Here is a 13,732-nt window from a genome sequence, read left to right as displayed (position 1 = left end):
TAACCATCATAGGGTAAAGATTACAGTGTGGGATATAGTACCAAAATATATACCAAAAATAAAAATTTGGATATCTATAATAGAAAATAAATCCGCAGCACACAGGTCCAATGTAGTGAAGAAAAGGAAAAATGTATTCCATCATGTGAATGTCTCAAGCCTCACATTTGATACCGCACATTTTCGGCACACATGCGCCATTGTTTTTCTCCCACGCTAGGTATCTACAACATAGCGGTGAGTGGCGATTCCCGTATATTTTTGTTTTTAATAGTTTTTATTTTCACGTGCACATCTGTTCTGAGGATAGAATCAGGACCTTATTAGGGTTTTGGGTAAATAATATGTAGTCAATGTAACTTTGTGATGAATAATTTATATGTACAGGATGGGCACATGTACTTTGTATATTATGCAATTTGCTTTGTATATCTTATTGTGTGGAATTTTAGATATCACTATTTTTGTTATAAATGAATTGATAATTGAATTGTAATGGTTGCCATGATATAATGGGTGATTTATAACACTTGTATGAGCTTGAGAAAGGCTGGGAGAGCCAGCAGAAATGTCGATGTATGACATTCGCATGATGAAATAATTTTTCCTTTTTTTCACTACATTGGACCTGTGTGCTGCGGATTTATCTGGATTTTGCTGCTTAATATATGGACCCCTGACCAAGGTCTAGTTCTGCGTGCACCCATTATACTTTTGCTTCAGGACTGAGTGCTGCTTTTCTCTGGATTACTGTTTGGTGGATATCCATAATAGATAGCAGAAAATGGTAGGTTTTACTTACAATACCAGTGATTACCTCATACATCACGTGCCTTGCAAGCCCCGTTCACTATTCTATGGAGAATCCTGACATCCTCCGCAAGCCTCATCTTCAAGTTCTGTCTCCAATTATTACACATCGCGCACCTCTGCAACATCCTCCCTTAACGTGCGGTACAAGCCTCATCTTCAATACCGCTGACAAAGACAGAACTGTGGCTGTTTCTTCCAAAGGTGCTCAATGTGTGTATATTAGAAGTCAACATCTCCATCACTCTACAATATCACCATTGGATAATAAAGAATAGATTTTATCCGACTACCTCTTGTGTGTGATTCCATCGGGAGAAGCAGTGCCTAGAGAGGGATGCTTTTCATTTTTTCCTGTACTATTCGTGGACAGTCCTGCACCTGTCCTCACATCCCTACGGAATCGCAGCACTCCTGGGAGTCCACTACTTTCCTACACCCAATACATTTGGGCGATATGCGCATATTTATTGCACTCAAGGTGAGCACAATATTAGCATTGTAAAACTGCTCTGGTAAATTGGGATAATTCACTAGGCACCTTGTGTGGTTCTTTTTTGTTTCCTTTCCCCACTATCCTGCGTTGACACCTTTCATCAATTTTTCTCTTCCGTCCACGCCCAGGTAGATTAGCTACAGTGCCATGGGTTGGAAACTTCTTGATAATGTTGCGCACTGTGGACAAAGGCAAAGCTAGATCTCTGGAGATGGACTTGTAACCTTGAGATTGTTGATATTTTTCCACAATTTTGGTTCTCAAGTCCTCAGACAGTTCTCTTCTCTTTCTGTTGTCCATGCTCAGTGTGGCACACACAGACACAATGTAAAGTCTTCGTGAACTTCTCTCCTTTTTATCTGCTTTCAGGTGTGATTTTTATATTGCCCATACCTGTTACTTGTCCAAGGTGACTGTGTTTCAAGCATGTGATGCGCCTTTAATCTTATTTTTCCACAATTCTGAAAGGGTGCCAATCATTTTGTCCAGCCCATTTTTGGAGTTTGATGTGACATTATATCCAATTTGCTTTTTTTCCTCCCATTTTTGGTTTAGTTCCAATACGCACGAAGGGAATAAACGTGTATAGCCAAACATGTGTTACTGTAATCCTTTTCTGTGAGAAATACTTCATTTTCTTAAAAAATTTACCGGTTATTGCTAGGGTTGGCCTCCCTGTTACAGTTTAAATTTTTGGGTGTCTATGTTACTGTCTTTCCCTTTGATTATGTAACTCTTAATCTTGTTCCGTTGCTAGCGTAGTTCTCTAAAGTGGCTACTTGTCGTAAACTTCCCCTCTCTATGATTGGTAGATCCAACTTCGTTAAAATGGTTCTAATGATTCAGTTTTTGTATATTCTACATAACACCCCTGTCTGGATTCCTATGAAATATTTTCTTAGAATTCAGTTGATATTTAGAGAGCTTATCTGGAATGGCAAGCAGCTAGGATCAGTCTTGAAACGTTGCAACGTGGTAAGGAAAAGGGTGGTTTATCCATTCCAAATCCTTTGTTGCACTTTTAGCATCGCAGGTTCCGCAGTGAAGGGGTGGGTGCAGTTTACTACTATGAGGCGCACAGATGTAGTATCAAGGCATATTGGTAGGGAGACCCCCATTTATCCGATGTAAATGGCTGCACAGAAACGCGCCCCCCCCCCCCCCCCCCCCAGACCTCTCTCCTACCTTTGTACTTATCCGTAAGGTGTGGACGAAATTTAGGACCCTTTTGCATTATCCTATGTTTTTTACATATTCTCCTCTGTGGCATAATCCTAGCATGTCTAAATTGTGTATACTACCTGAGGTTTCCCAGCTCTATGATGGGCCGGATATTGAAGTAATTTGCTCAACTGCGAGAGGAGTTTATGCTGTCTCAATCATTATTTTTTTTTTAAACCATAGCAAACCTCTTCTACTCTGTTCCCGAGACAAGCAGAGATGTCAGCAGAGAGCACTGTTGCCAGACAGAAACGAACAACTCAACTTCAGCAGCTGATAATTATTGTAAGGAGTAAGATTTTTTTTTTAATAGAAGTAATTTACAAATCTGTTTAACTTTCTGGAGCCAGTTGATATATAAAAAAAATAAAATAAAGGTTTTTCCTGGAATACTCCTTTAAAAGACTTGAGGCACTCATAGAACGTGTATTAGTAACTACTTTCATTCCACCTGAAGCAAAAATTCTAGAGTATTCTTAAAACACTGCAGTGTGCGATTCCTCAGTTACTCCTCCTGGAAAAATATTTATGAATGAACCTTTGTCAATAGGGTGTGCCCCTACTGTCCGAAAATGTCAGCAGTGACAACAGAATCAGACTAATAAACCGAATGTAAACACCTAGTTGACAATTTATTTATATATTTCCAGAAAGTATAAAAGAGAAACAACAATGCAAACTTAGAAGTAAATATGCTCCAGAATGTCATGAAGAATGTATGTATTTGCTAAAAGAAGTGACAAGTTCTCTCTCTGGCCATGGCTTCAGTTACAACAGAAGCCATGCTGGCAGTGTCAAAACCACCAAACAACTGTCTGATGGACCCTCTCGACTTAAAATGGGATCCATCAGCTTCTGACAGTGTCCATCGACTTGACTAGAAGAATAGTGCAGCTGCTAAGTCTGTTCTTCTGTGATGGCAATACTTAGAGGCTCCACCATGAATCTTTAATGAACTTAAATACTTGTTGGGTATTGTGAGACACAAAAGAAAAAGTTAGGGGGGGGGGGGGGGGGGAAGTCCTTTCTTCAACCTTGAAGCATTTTAAACTGCAAAGGTTTCAACACAGTTCGCATTCATTTCCCAGATGTCATCATCCACCGGTTGTAGTGGTCTGATGAAGGAGCTAGCCACTGGAGCCTTTTTCTCATCCAGTTCAATGTTCTGTACACCTTTCACTTTGGATTTTGTCTCTCTATTTACATCTTTGGGTTTTGCTGGTAAAGACTCGCTGGTGACCTGCTGCTCATGCTCCAATGTGCAGTCAAAAAAGTTATTCTGGACAATATATCTGACGCACTGTAAAAGGACATTTCTTTCATGTCTTATGTCACGGGCCAGCAACTAGAAAAGAAAGAAAATGTTAAAAAAATAAATATTACAATATTACATTTTAGTTTTCTGCTAAAGTATTAAAGCCAGCTGCCCATTCACACATCTCATAAAGCAGGCAAATACTAGACAAGACCCGGGAAGGCAGGATTGTGAATGCAGCCAGAGCACACAGCCATTAACGCTGCCATTTTACACCCTTGCCAACACCACTAAATGGACTACAATCTGCTTTTGAAGGCAGAGAAATAATTATCTGAGCACCATGTGGTACAACAGGATTTCTACGCCAGCCACTCGTCATTAATATACAACAGACTGCACAATCCAGCCATCAGTGCTATATCACTGCAAGTGATAAGGAGAGCCAAGAACAGTACCCAATGGATAGAAAACTGAACTCCTCACTACTTTAGGCTTCTACTGTGCTTACGGAGACTTAAAAAGGAGTAACTTAATATTCAACACGTTTTTATTTGGTAAAGCTAATAAGGAGGACATTTAAAAAGAACCTGAATGTACGAGGAGGTGCAGCAATCTAACATGGCGTTAAATATATTAAAGATATCTAGCACTTGTTTAGTTCAGCACACATTTCATTTCAATGAAAAAAGGAAAAATTTATAAATCTATATAAATTTTAAGAACATGCAGTATAGATGTGAAGAGAACCAAATATAGTATGTTTGCACAGATCACCATGTTCAGAGATATACTATTTTGGGGTACAGGTATAGGACTTATGAAATAAATAAGCACTGTCATTTGAACAAACTTCACATAGATTAATAAAACAAGATATATTACATTCGCTTATTAGACAAAAATTATTCTCTCTGCTATTATCAAGCTTCTTCCCTCCCCTTCTCCTGTGAGACCAATACACTAGTGTGTATTTCACTAAAAATAAGCTCAGTTTTGTCCTGTAACTACAATAGCTACCGCAAACATTTTGTTACTGCTTTTATATACTATTTTGGAAACACCACCCCTCAAGGAACGTAACAAGGGGTACAGAGCTGAGCAGAGTTGCTGACTTTATCCTGCATAAATTAGTTCAGCTTTCAGGTGCTCAGGTAGGCTGGAGACTCTCTCCTAGGACTGTATCCACCTTTTCCAGCCCACCGGAGCACCTGAAAGCTGAACTAATTTTTGCAGGCTAAAAAGTCAGCAACTGCCGAGCCGAGAAGTTCGGGACGAATCGAATCACTGTAACTTTGCTCATCTCTAAAAGAGTACAGTGAGCCTTAACACCCCACAGGTGTTTGACGACTTTTCGTTAAAGTCGGATGTGTAAATGAATTTTTTATTTTTCACAAAAATGCGTTTTTTTTTCCCCCCAAATTGTACAAGGGGTAATAAAGAAAAAATGCTCCCCAAAATTTGTAACCCCATCTCTTCTGAGTATGGAAATACCCCACGTGTGGACATCCAGTGCACTGCGGGTGCACTACAATGCTCAGAAGAGAAGAAGTCACATTTGGCTTTTGGAAAACAAATTTAGCTGAAATGGTTTTTGGGGGGCATGTCGCATTTAGAAAGCCCCTGTGGTGCCAGAACAGCAACAAAAAAAAAAAAAAAAAAAAAAAACACAAGGCATACTATTTAGGAAACTACACCCCTCAAGGAACGTAACAAGGGGTACAGTGAGCCTTAACAACTCATGTGTTTGACAAATTTCTGCTAAAGTTGGACGTGAAAATGAAATATTAGATTTTTTTTCACTAAAATGCTGGCGTTACTCCAACTTAATCATTTTCACAAAATTTGTAACCCAATTTTTTCTCAGTATGGAAATACCCTATATGTGGATGAAAAGTGCTATGCGGGCGAACTACAATGCTCAGAAGGGAAGGAGCGCCATTGAGCTTTTGAAGAGAGAATTTGGTTGGAATGGAAGTCGGGGGCCCTGTGCATTTACAAAGCCCCCCCCCCCCCCCCCGTGGTGCCAGAACAATGGACCCCCCCGCCACATGTAACCATTTTGGAAACTACACCCCTCACAGAATGTAATAAGGGGTGCAGTGAGCATTTACAGATCTTTGGAACAGTGGGCTGTGCAAATTTAAAATGTAATTTTTCATTTTCACAGACCACTGTGACCCAATTTCTCTTGAGTAAGGAAATACCTCATGTGGACGTAAAGTTTTCGGCTCAGAAGGGAATGAGCGACAATGGGATATTGGAGATTGAATGCCACCTCACTCCTGCTGGGAAAGGGTGAATGGGGCTGTCTCGGACAGCCCCATTCAGCCTTTTTTCCGGGTCACCAGAGACCAGCTTGACCTGGAGATGCTGCCGCAAATCGCCGGTCTGAACTGACTGGCGATTTGGGGGGGGGGGGGGGTAAGAAATTTCCCACGGTTGTACAGGTACGCCCTGGGTCTTTAGGTACCAAGGAGCCAGGGCATACCCATACGCCCTGGGTCCTTAAGGGGTTAAACTGCTAATCCAGACTGCAGAAGCATGATGCAGGCACAGATCTTGTAACCATGCCGCTCCTGCACTGAACATTTATCGCACAGGTGCTGGCTACATAGTGAGAAGATCATATGCATGTGGTTAAGGGGTTAACAGAAGTCTTATGAGTGTTATGCTAAATAATGGGTAGCATAAAATCACTTTCCAGTGAGCCAGGCCACCAGGTGACGTGTCATCTGGGCATTCTTCTCACATGACGTGGCTTGGGCCTTGACAAGCCATATGCACCATGTGATCACTGGCTACTAATGCTCAGACAAAGGGAGGCCCTTTGATGCTGTGATAACTAGCAGCCTCAGCACCTAAGAGGATAAACGGTCAGGAATAGCAATCCAGGAGGTGAAAGCAGGAACTCTATTGTCTCAATGGCACACTTCTGCCACTTATGAGCAAAGGTGAGTTCACCCTCTATTGTTACATATACATTGTATCTGAGATACGTGCAACATATATTCAACATGGAGTGTAAAGTAACCTTCTCTCATGATGGATAAACACATCACAGAGCATTATAGGGTTGGAAAAGTGTCCTAAGGGGGTGTTTTAACACATTATTTTCTTACCATTTCCAGCAGTGAAGTCCGACTCCTGGTGTTAACAGGTTTCTTTGCGTTGTGGCCTCTTTTGTGATGAACTTTATTATGGGCCACTTTTGACCGCGTTGCAGCGTTGCAAGAGCCTGTGTTTGTCACTTTCGAAGTGTACCCAGCTTTTGAAGACTTAGAGTCCATAGTCTGCCCATGTGCTTCCAATATTTGTCTATTTTCTTCTATGGCATTTGCTACCTTCTTGATTGGCAACGCTGAAAGAATTAACAACAATAATCAATATAGATCAATGGCTGGTAAGCATGTATTTATAAATAAAAAAAACAATCCACCAAGAATATCAAATACTGAATAAGAGATTAACTTTATTTCTTCACAGCTAGTTGCGTGCAACAAAGTACCATCCTTCAATATTAAAGCAAATGTCCACTAGGGGGAACCAACACATTTGCAAAATAAATAACTGAATGGGCCAGTTCGAATATTCTCAGCTACTAATAATTCCTTCCTAAATGTAATGCAAGACAGAAATTTGTGCAACATGGTTTGTCAGGTTTACTCAAGTTTCTGCACTTGGAGGTTATAATAGTATAATAATATCAATTTAATAATGTCCTGTAATCTCCATGTAGTAGACAATACTTGGTAAAATAAACCAGCCCACAAGTAAAAGGCTTGGCTTGCATCACTGGTAATATACTGAAACTGGCTTCTTTACATGTGATCCAAAATAGAAATACAATTTTTTGTTTTTGTTTTAAGATGCCAGTTCCAAGTACTCTTTTTGACTATTATTATAAATGGCATAACTAGATCTAACCGGAGGCCCAGAAATTGTCAGCTTCGTGGAGTGCTTTTATGTTATGTACAGACTTTTTTTTCCATTTACATTTTATGTTTATATTAACTAACAAGAATGTGATTCTACACAAATAAATATTAGACCAACGCTGGCTGGTAAAGCTTTTTTACATTTTGTCTGAACTGTAAGTATATCCTCTGTGATTAATATAAATAAAGCAGAACAATGCTTCAGCATTTATATTTCAAGTGCCATCATTCTTTTTACTCTAATATGCTAATCCCACAGAAATTAGGACAAAAAGCATAGCATACATAGATATTCTGCTGGGGCTACATCAGATATACTTACCCTCGGGTTCACTGTCACTTTCAGATGCACTCCCATAACTGGACATAAGTTTACTGAGGCCAGATGTTACTAGCTTTGGAATGACTGTTAAGCCGGCAGATGTTGGCTCCTCGCCACTGTCAGATTCTGCAGGAAGAAATGAAAAAAAAAAAAAAAAAAGGACTGACATTTTTCATGTAACTTTAAACCTATGTTTACATACTGAATTCTGGGGCAATGCTTAACGCCAAGACACCCCCTCCCATAGACATGAATAGAGAGGGTGTGACATGATGTCACATGGGGGCGTGGTGTGATGTCACAACCATGCAACGGCTGGACCACCACAATCAGACATCAGATGTCTAGGGGCGGAGTACCCCTTTAAGCCCCCGTGCTGCCCACAGCTCAGAAGATTGCTTCAACCCCTTTTCCCAATATGCCAACTTTTCTCCCTCTGCATCTCACAGAAGGCTCAGTCAGCCAAATGTCTCCAAATCTCCCCTAAAGCACTTAGTCCATGCAGTTAAGTCCTGTGACAAACCATTGGAAATTACAGCTTTGCTGCAATAATGCGAGCTCGGCAGGCTCTTCACTTTCTACTAGGCAGAGTGCCATACTCTGGGAAGTGCCTTTACTTGGTACTGCAGCATATCCCATTTCTATATCTAATGGATGTAAAAGTTGACTTCACAGTAAGAACACCATAGCATCTAATAGAATATAAATAAAAAAATAAAAACAAAACCTAATACCTGGGTCACTGCCAGCGAGCATATCTAGGGGGTTCACAGGCTGGGGAATAATCTGACTGGTTAATGGTTCCTTGGGAGGCTCTACAGTTTTTCCTTGCAGTTCTGCAGGCCTGAGTTCGCTCTTCATTTTCTTTGCATGTTGGTGATTGTTCCAGGATATATCCTTGGTACCACAGTTCCTCATTCCCTTCATCTTACTGCAAGAACAAAGCAAGAAAAAAGCAGAACTATTTATGAGGCAAACAAGACATAAGGCTTTAGCACAAACTTCCACTCAAATTAAAAACAAAAACGTATTTTTAAAGTGCCCTTGATTCCAGGGCACTGTACTAGTGATAAGGGGTAAAAAACTAAATACAAGTGCAATGAGCATAAGAAATGACAGACTGACAGTAGGAGAGGGGACCCCAGGCCACGAGGGCTTACAATCTACAATAAATTCTCGATTTATTTTCGCATATGCGAAAATTCGCGTATGCGAAAATTAACATATGCGAAAATTAGCATATACCTTATTTAACATAAGCAAAAATTCGCACATGCGAAAATTAGCATATGCAAATTTTCGCACATGCGAAGATTCGCACACCGGTCTCACACAGTAGTATTAGAGCCTTCTTTACACCACACAAGCTGGAAGCAGAAAGGGATGATCACTGTGATGTGTACTGTGAAAAAAAAAATTAAGTAAAAAAAAAAAACCAAAAAAAAACGAATATTCGTAACTACGAATATATAGTGCTATATTCGCAAATATTCGCGAATATGCGATATTCGCGAATAAAATTCGCATTGCGAATATTCGCGAGCAACACTAGTAAGCAGTTAGGAAAGCACAGTTCACAGCTATTAAAAGGTCACAGGCTGTCCTGAAAAGATTAGTTTTTTGGTTGCATTTGAAAGTCTTGATAGTGGGAAAGAGTCTGCTATATCGGGGTAGTAAGTTGCAGTGTATTGGGGTGGGGGGAAAGAGAAGGATAAATATTTGTGTGGGCAAGGGAAGAGCACAGGCAGAGTTATCGAGATTATATGAGAGGCGGTTTAAAGGGATTGGCAGAGGTGATAGGCAGGGGAGGGGAGAGGTAGATTAGTCGGGCTGCAAAGTTAAGGATGGATTGGAGGGGGATAAGAGTGTTTCATGAAAGGCCACAGGCGAGGATGTTGCAGTAGTCAAAGTGGGAGTCAGTGAGGGTGTGTACCAGTAGTTTAGTGCAGCCAAAGTTGATGAATGAGCAGTATTGTGAACTGTTTTTGAGATAAAAGGCAGCAAAATGTGGTGAGGGTGTGTGGTTTGAAAAAACAGAGCAGAATGGAATAAAAATTCTATAAAAAAAAATAAAAAATAAAAACACACAGTAAGTATAGCATATATTAAATATCAATCAGATAAATTGTTATGGCATCGAAATTATATATCAGCCGAAGGGGACATGGTTAGCAGGGGAAGTGGAACAGAGAAAGCATTGCACATAAGCAGCCACCTACAGAGCAGTTAAAAATACCATACTAGCAGCAAGATAAATATTCACTGATTTTTGCCCAGTAAGAAGCATTAGAAACAGGGTAACCTGAATAGAATACTCTGTTGCCAGTTATTCTTTACCATGAGGGAATATTCTATTACGCATTTCTCTGGCAAAACCAGGCATCCAATAACTTCACCAGAATTTTTCTGTTTTATGTGTGTTTAAAAAAAAAAAAAAAAAAAAAAAAATTGCCACTAGGTGTCTCCTTACTTGTCCAGAGCAAATTTCTCCCCATCTCTTGCACAGACTTTGGACTCCTGCAGGCCTGGCAGAAGTCCAAAATCGGGAAATGCAGTCTGGAGTTCTGAGAGGGGTGTGTGCAGGCTTAGCCAATCATAGCTCATCTCACACTGAACTGCTCTGGGTTGTGTGCAGCAGAGTGAGGGAGGAAGTTCTCCCCTGTATGGCTTCAGATGATGTCACGCCTGCTGGGGAACGCCCCTTCCCAGTCTATGAACCTGACAGACTGAGCAGAAAATACAGAGCAATTTCAAGGTAGAAAACTAAAAAATAATAAAAATAAAGGGAAGGGGTGGTTTATCACGATGGAGGCAGTGAACTGGGAGGATTATAACATTTAACAGAAGACTCTCTAAGCTTCAGGTCACTGGTTTAATTATTCATTTGTGGTGGTCCTGCCCGGTGGCATTACGGTTCTGGTCTGAAGTGGAGGCCATAACAACTACTGTACAAGACCCACTCATTTATGTTAGCATAATCAGTTTGTCTGTTGGGGGACAAACCATTGAGGTTTCTATAAGCTTTCTTTTAACTGATTCAATTCATTCTACTAGCTGCCAATATACATCTAGCTGTCCAGTGGAAGACACCTGAGCTATGTTTAACAGATGTTATAGCTAGGGTTAATGTTCTCATACTAAAAATAAAAAATAGCTGCTATTACTGATAATGTTGACCAATTTTAGACTTGTAACCTATAATACTCTGTCATTTGCCCCAGATATGTTATATTATGTAGGGATTTAAACTATCCCAATTGTTTACACTTCTTCCTTCCTTGACCACACTTTGTTAAAGGGGTATTCCAGCCTTATACATCTTATCCCCTATCCAAAGGACAGGGGATAAATGTACGATCACAGACATCACTAGGGGGAGTGGCCGTGTCGTCACGTCTCGAAGGCAGCATCCGGTACAGAATGCCGAGGGCTGCACTGAGATTGCGGGGTTCCCATAAGCGGTATCCCAGTGATCGTACATCCTATCCCCTAAGATAAGATGTATAAGGCCTGAATACCCCTTTAAGCAACTAGATTCTTTTAGTCTACCCATAATTTCTCTTTGTTCGGGTTCATTGCTCTACTACAGTATTTTTATTGTTAATTTTATTTTGTATGTCTTATTCCTGTTTCAGTTGTGCCTTGGAGAATTTAATAAACTTAGTATGTAAAGATTAAAGCATAAAACTTTGTTTCAAACAAACAAGGTTAATGAAAAAAAAGATCAAAAACAAACATTGCACTAAATATTGTGCAAATATTGACAAAAATTATACAAACCCAAACTGTGCTGTTTTCAGTACGTCTCCTCTTGCTTCCTTTTCTTTTTGGAGTTGAATCTTTTTCGAAACATTTTGTAGAGTTGGGTAGTTTCTACGCATGTAAAATGTAGGACAGGTTAATATACAGATAAAGAATATACACAAGTGTAAATGGCTATGATTGATACCTGAACAACAATGGAATAGATAATTGAAAAATAAAAAACTGATGTGTTCAATAAACAAAAAAAGACAAACCAACCCTTCCTTTCTCTACAGTAGAAAAACATAGGAAAAAAAGGATAGTGATTATGCAAGTATCATGACAAAAGAAGCATGTCAATATTGCTATCTGAGCTGCATGCATCAAGGTATAGAGCAGAAGTGGAGACGTTTTGTGGGAAAAGATCCATTAGATCTTGTAATTTTTAAAAAGGAAGGTGACAGTCCTCAGGGGTTCTGATGGATTCCCACAATTAAAATTAAATTAACAATGGGTACTGCAAACCAAGAATTTAATCCCTTGAGGACGCAGCTTATTTTCACCTTAAGGACGCAGCTTTTTTTGCAAATCTGACCGCCACTTCATGCATTAATAACTGTGGGATGCTTTTACCTTTTATTCTGATTCAGAGACTTTTTTCATGACATATTCTAGTTTAACATAGTGGTAAATCTTCGTTGTTACTTGCATGCTTTCTTGGTGAAAAATCCCCAAATTTCATGAAAATTTTGCATTTTTCGAAATTTTGAACTTTCTGCTTGAAAGGAAAATGGACATTCCAAATAAATTCTATATCGATTCACAAATACAATATGTCTACTTAATGTTGGCATCATAAAGTGGACATGTTTTTACTTTTTGAAGACATTAGAGGGCTTCAAAGTATAGCATCAATTTTCAAAATTTTCACAAAAAATTCAAAATCTGAATTTTTCAGGGACCAGTTAAGTTTGAAGTGGATTTGAGGGGCCATTCTGTGAGAAATATCCTGCAGAGAGACTGCAGATTGACTGACTGTGGAGGGGGGGGGGGGGGGGGACAGATATACAGTCAAGGCATGATAGGAGTTGGTTTTATAGCATCTGCAGAGTGACTCTTATGACCCGTAATCGCCACAAATGGCTGGTCTGAATTGACCAGCGATTTGCGGTGATCGCTGATATATGGGGGGATCTCAGGACCCCCCTCGGCCATGTCACGGGATGCCTGCTGAATGATTTCAGCTGGCATTCCGGTCCGGTCCCCGCCCGGTGAGCGGCAGGGACCAGAAATGCTCAGGGCGTACAGGTACGCCCTGAGTCCTTAAAGCGTACCTGTCAGATCAGCCAAAAAAAAAAAAAAAACACTGTTCTATGTTGCTCAGTACCTCATCCTGATCATACGGCCTTTATTTCTGTTAGAATTACCTTTTATATCCTGCTCACTGTAAAAGTTGTTCACCAAAAGCAGGGGGAGTGTCTCTCTGTTCTCAGTGTGATAACCACTCCCCCTCTCTGCTCTGAGTCATTGGTCTGGGGAGCGAGCTGGCAATCAGCCAAGTACAGAAGTCTCATCTGTAACACCTCTCTGGTTTTATGCTATATACAGAGATACAGGCTGTCAGGAGTTGTAGTTTTAGACTGCAGATTGACTGTATGTGAAGGGATCATAAAATTACAACTCCTATCATGTCCTGACAGCCTGTATATCTGTCAGGGCATGTTGGGAGTTGTAGTTTCAGGTGATCCATCCACAACCAGTCAATCTTCCCCTGCTACAAAACTACAACTCCTATCATGTCCTCACAGCCTGTATATCTGTCAGGGCATGATGGGGATTTGTAGTTTTATATGATCTCAAATAAAAAATAAAAAGTCAGTCAATCTGCAGTCTCTCAAACTACAACTCCTTACAGCCTGCACAGTCAGTCAATCTGCAGTCTCTCA

At 40.2% G+C, this 13,732-nt stretch overlaps 1 protein-coding gene across 3 annotated transcripts in view; it reads right to left on the bottom strand.

Moving 5' to 3' along the window:
• Window positions 1-3,135: 3,135 nt before the first annotated feature.
• NUFIP1 (nuclear FMR1 interacting protein 1) overlaps window positions 3,136-13,732 on the bottom strand; it is a 33,355-nt gene continuing 22,758 nt past the window's right edge. For all 3 annotated transcript variants that reach the window (XM_056555419.1, XM_056555420.1, XM_056555421.1), the window contains 5 exons: window positions 11,823-11,915; window positions 8,777-8,973; window positions 8,043-8,168; window positions 6,905-7,143; window positions 3,136-3,872 (listed from right to left, as the gene is read on the bottom strand). In XM_056555419.1, coding sequence (XP_056411394.1) covers window positions 3,573-3,872; window positions 6,905-7,143; window positions 8,043-8,168; window positions 8,777-8,973; window positions 11,823-11,915 — 955 coding nt within the window. In that variant the 3' untranslated portion in view covers window positions 3,136-3,572. The remainder of the gene's footprint in view (window positions 3,873-6,904; window positions 7,144-8,042; window positions 8,169-8,776; window positions 8,974-11,822; window positions 11,916-13,732) is intronic.

Source organism: Hyla sarda, chromosome 2 (assembly GCF_029499605.1).
Source record: "Hyla sarda isolate aHylSar1 chromosome 2, aHylSar1.hap1, whole genome shotgun sequence".
Lineage (NCBI taxonomy): Eukaryota > Metazoa > Chordata > Amphibia > Anura > Hylidae > Hyla > Hyla sarda.
The sequence above is the reverse complement of the archived record's forward strand: the minus strand, read 5'-3'. Positions and strand labels throughout refer to the sequence as shown.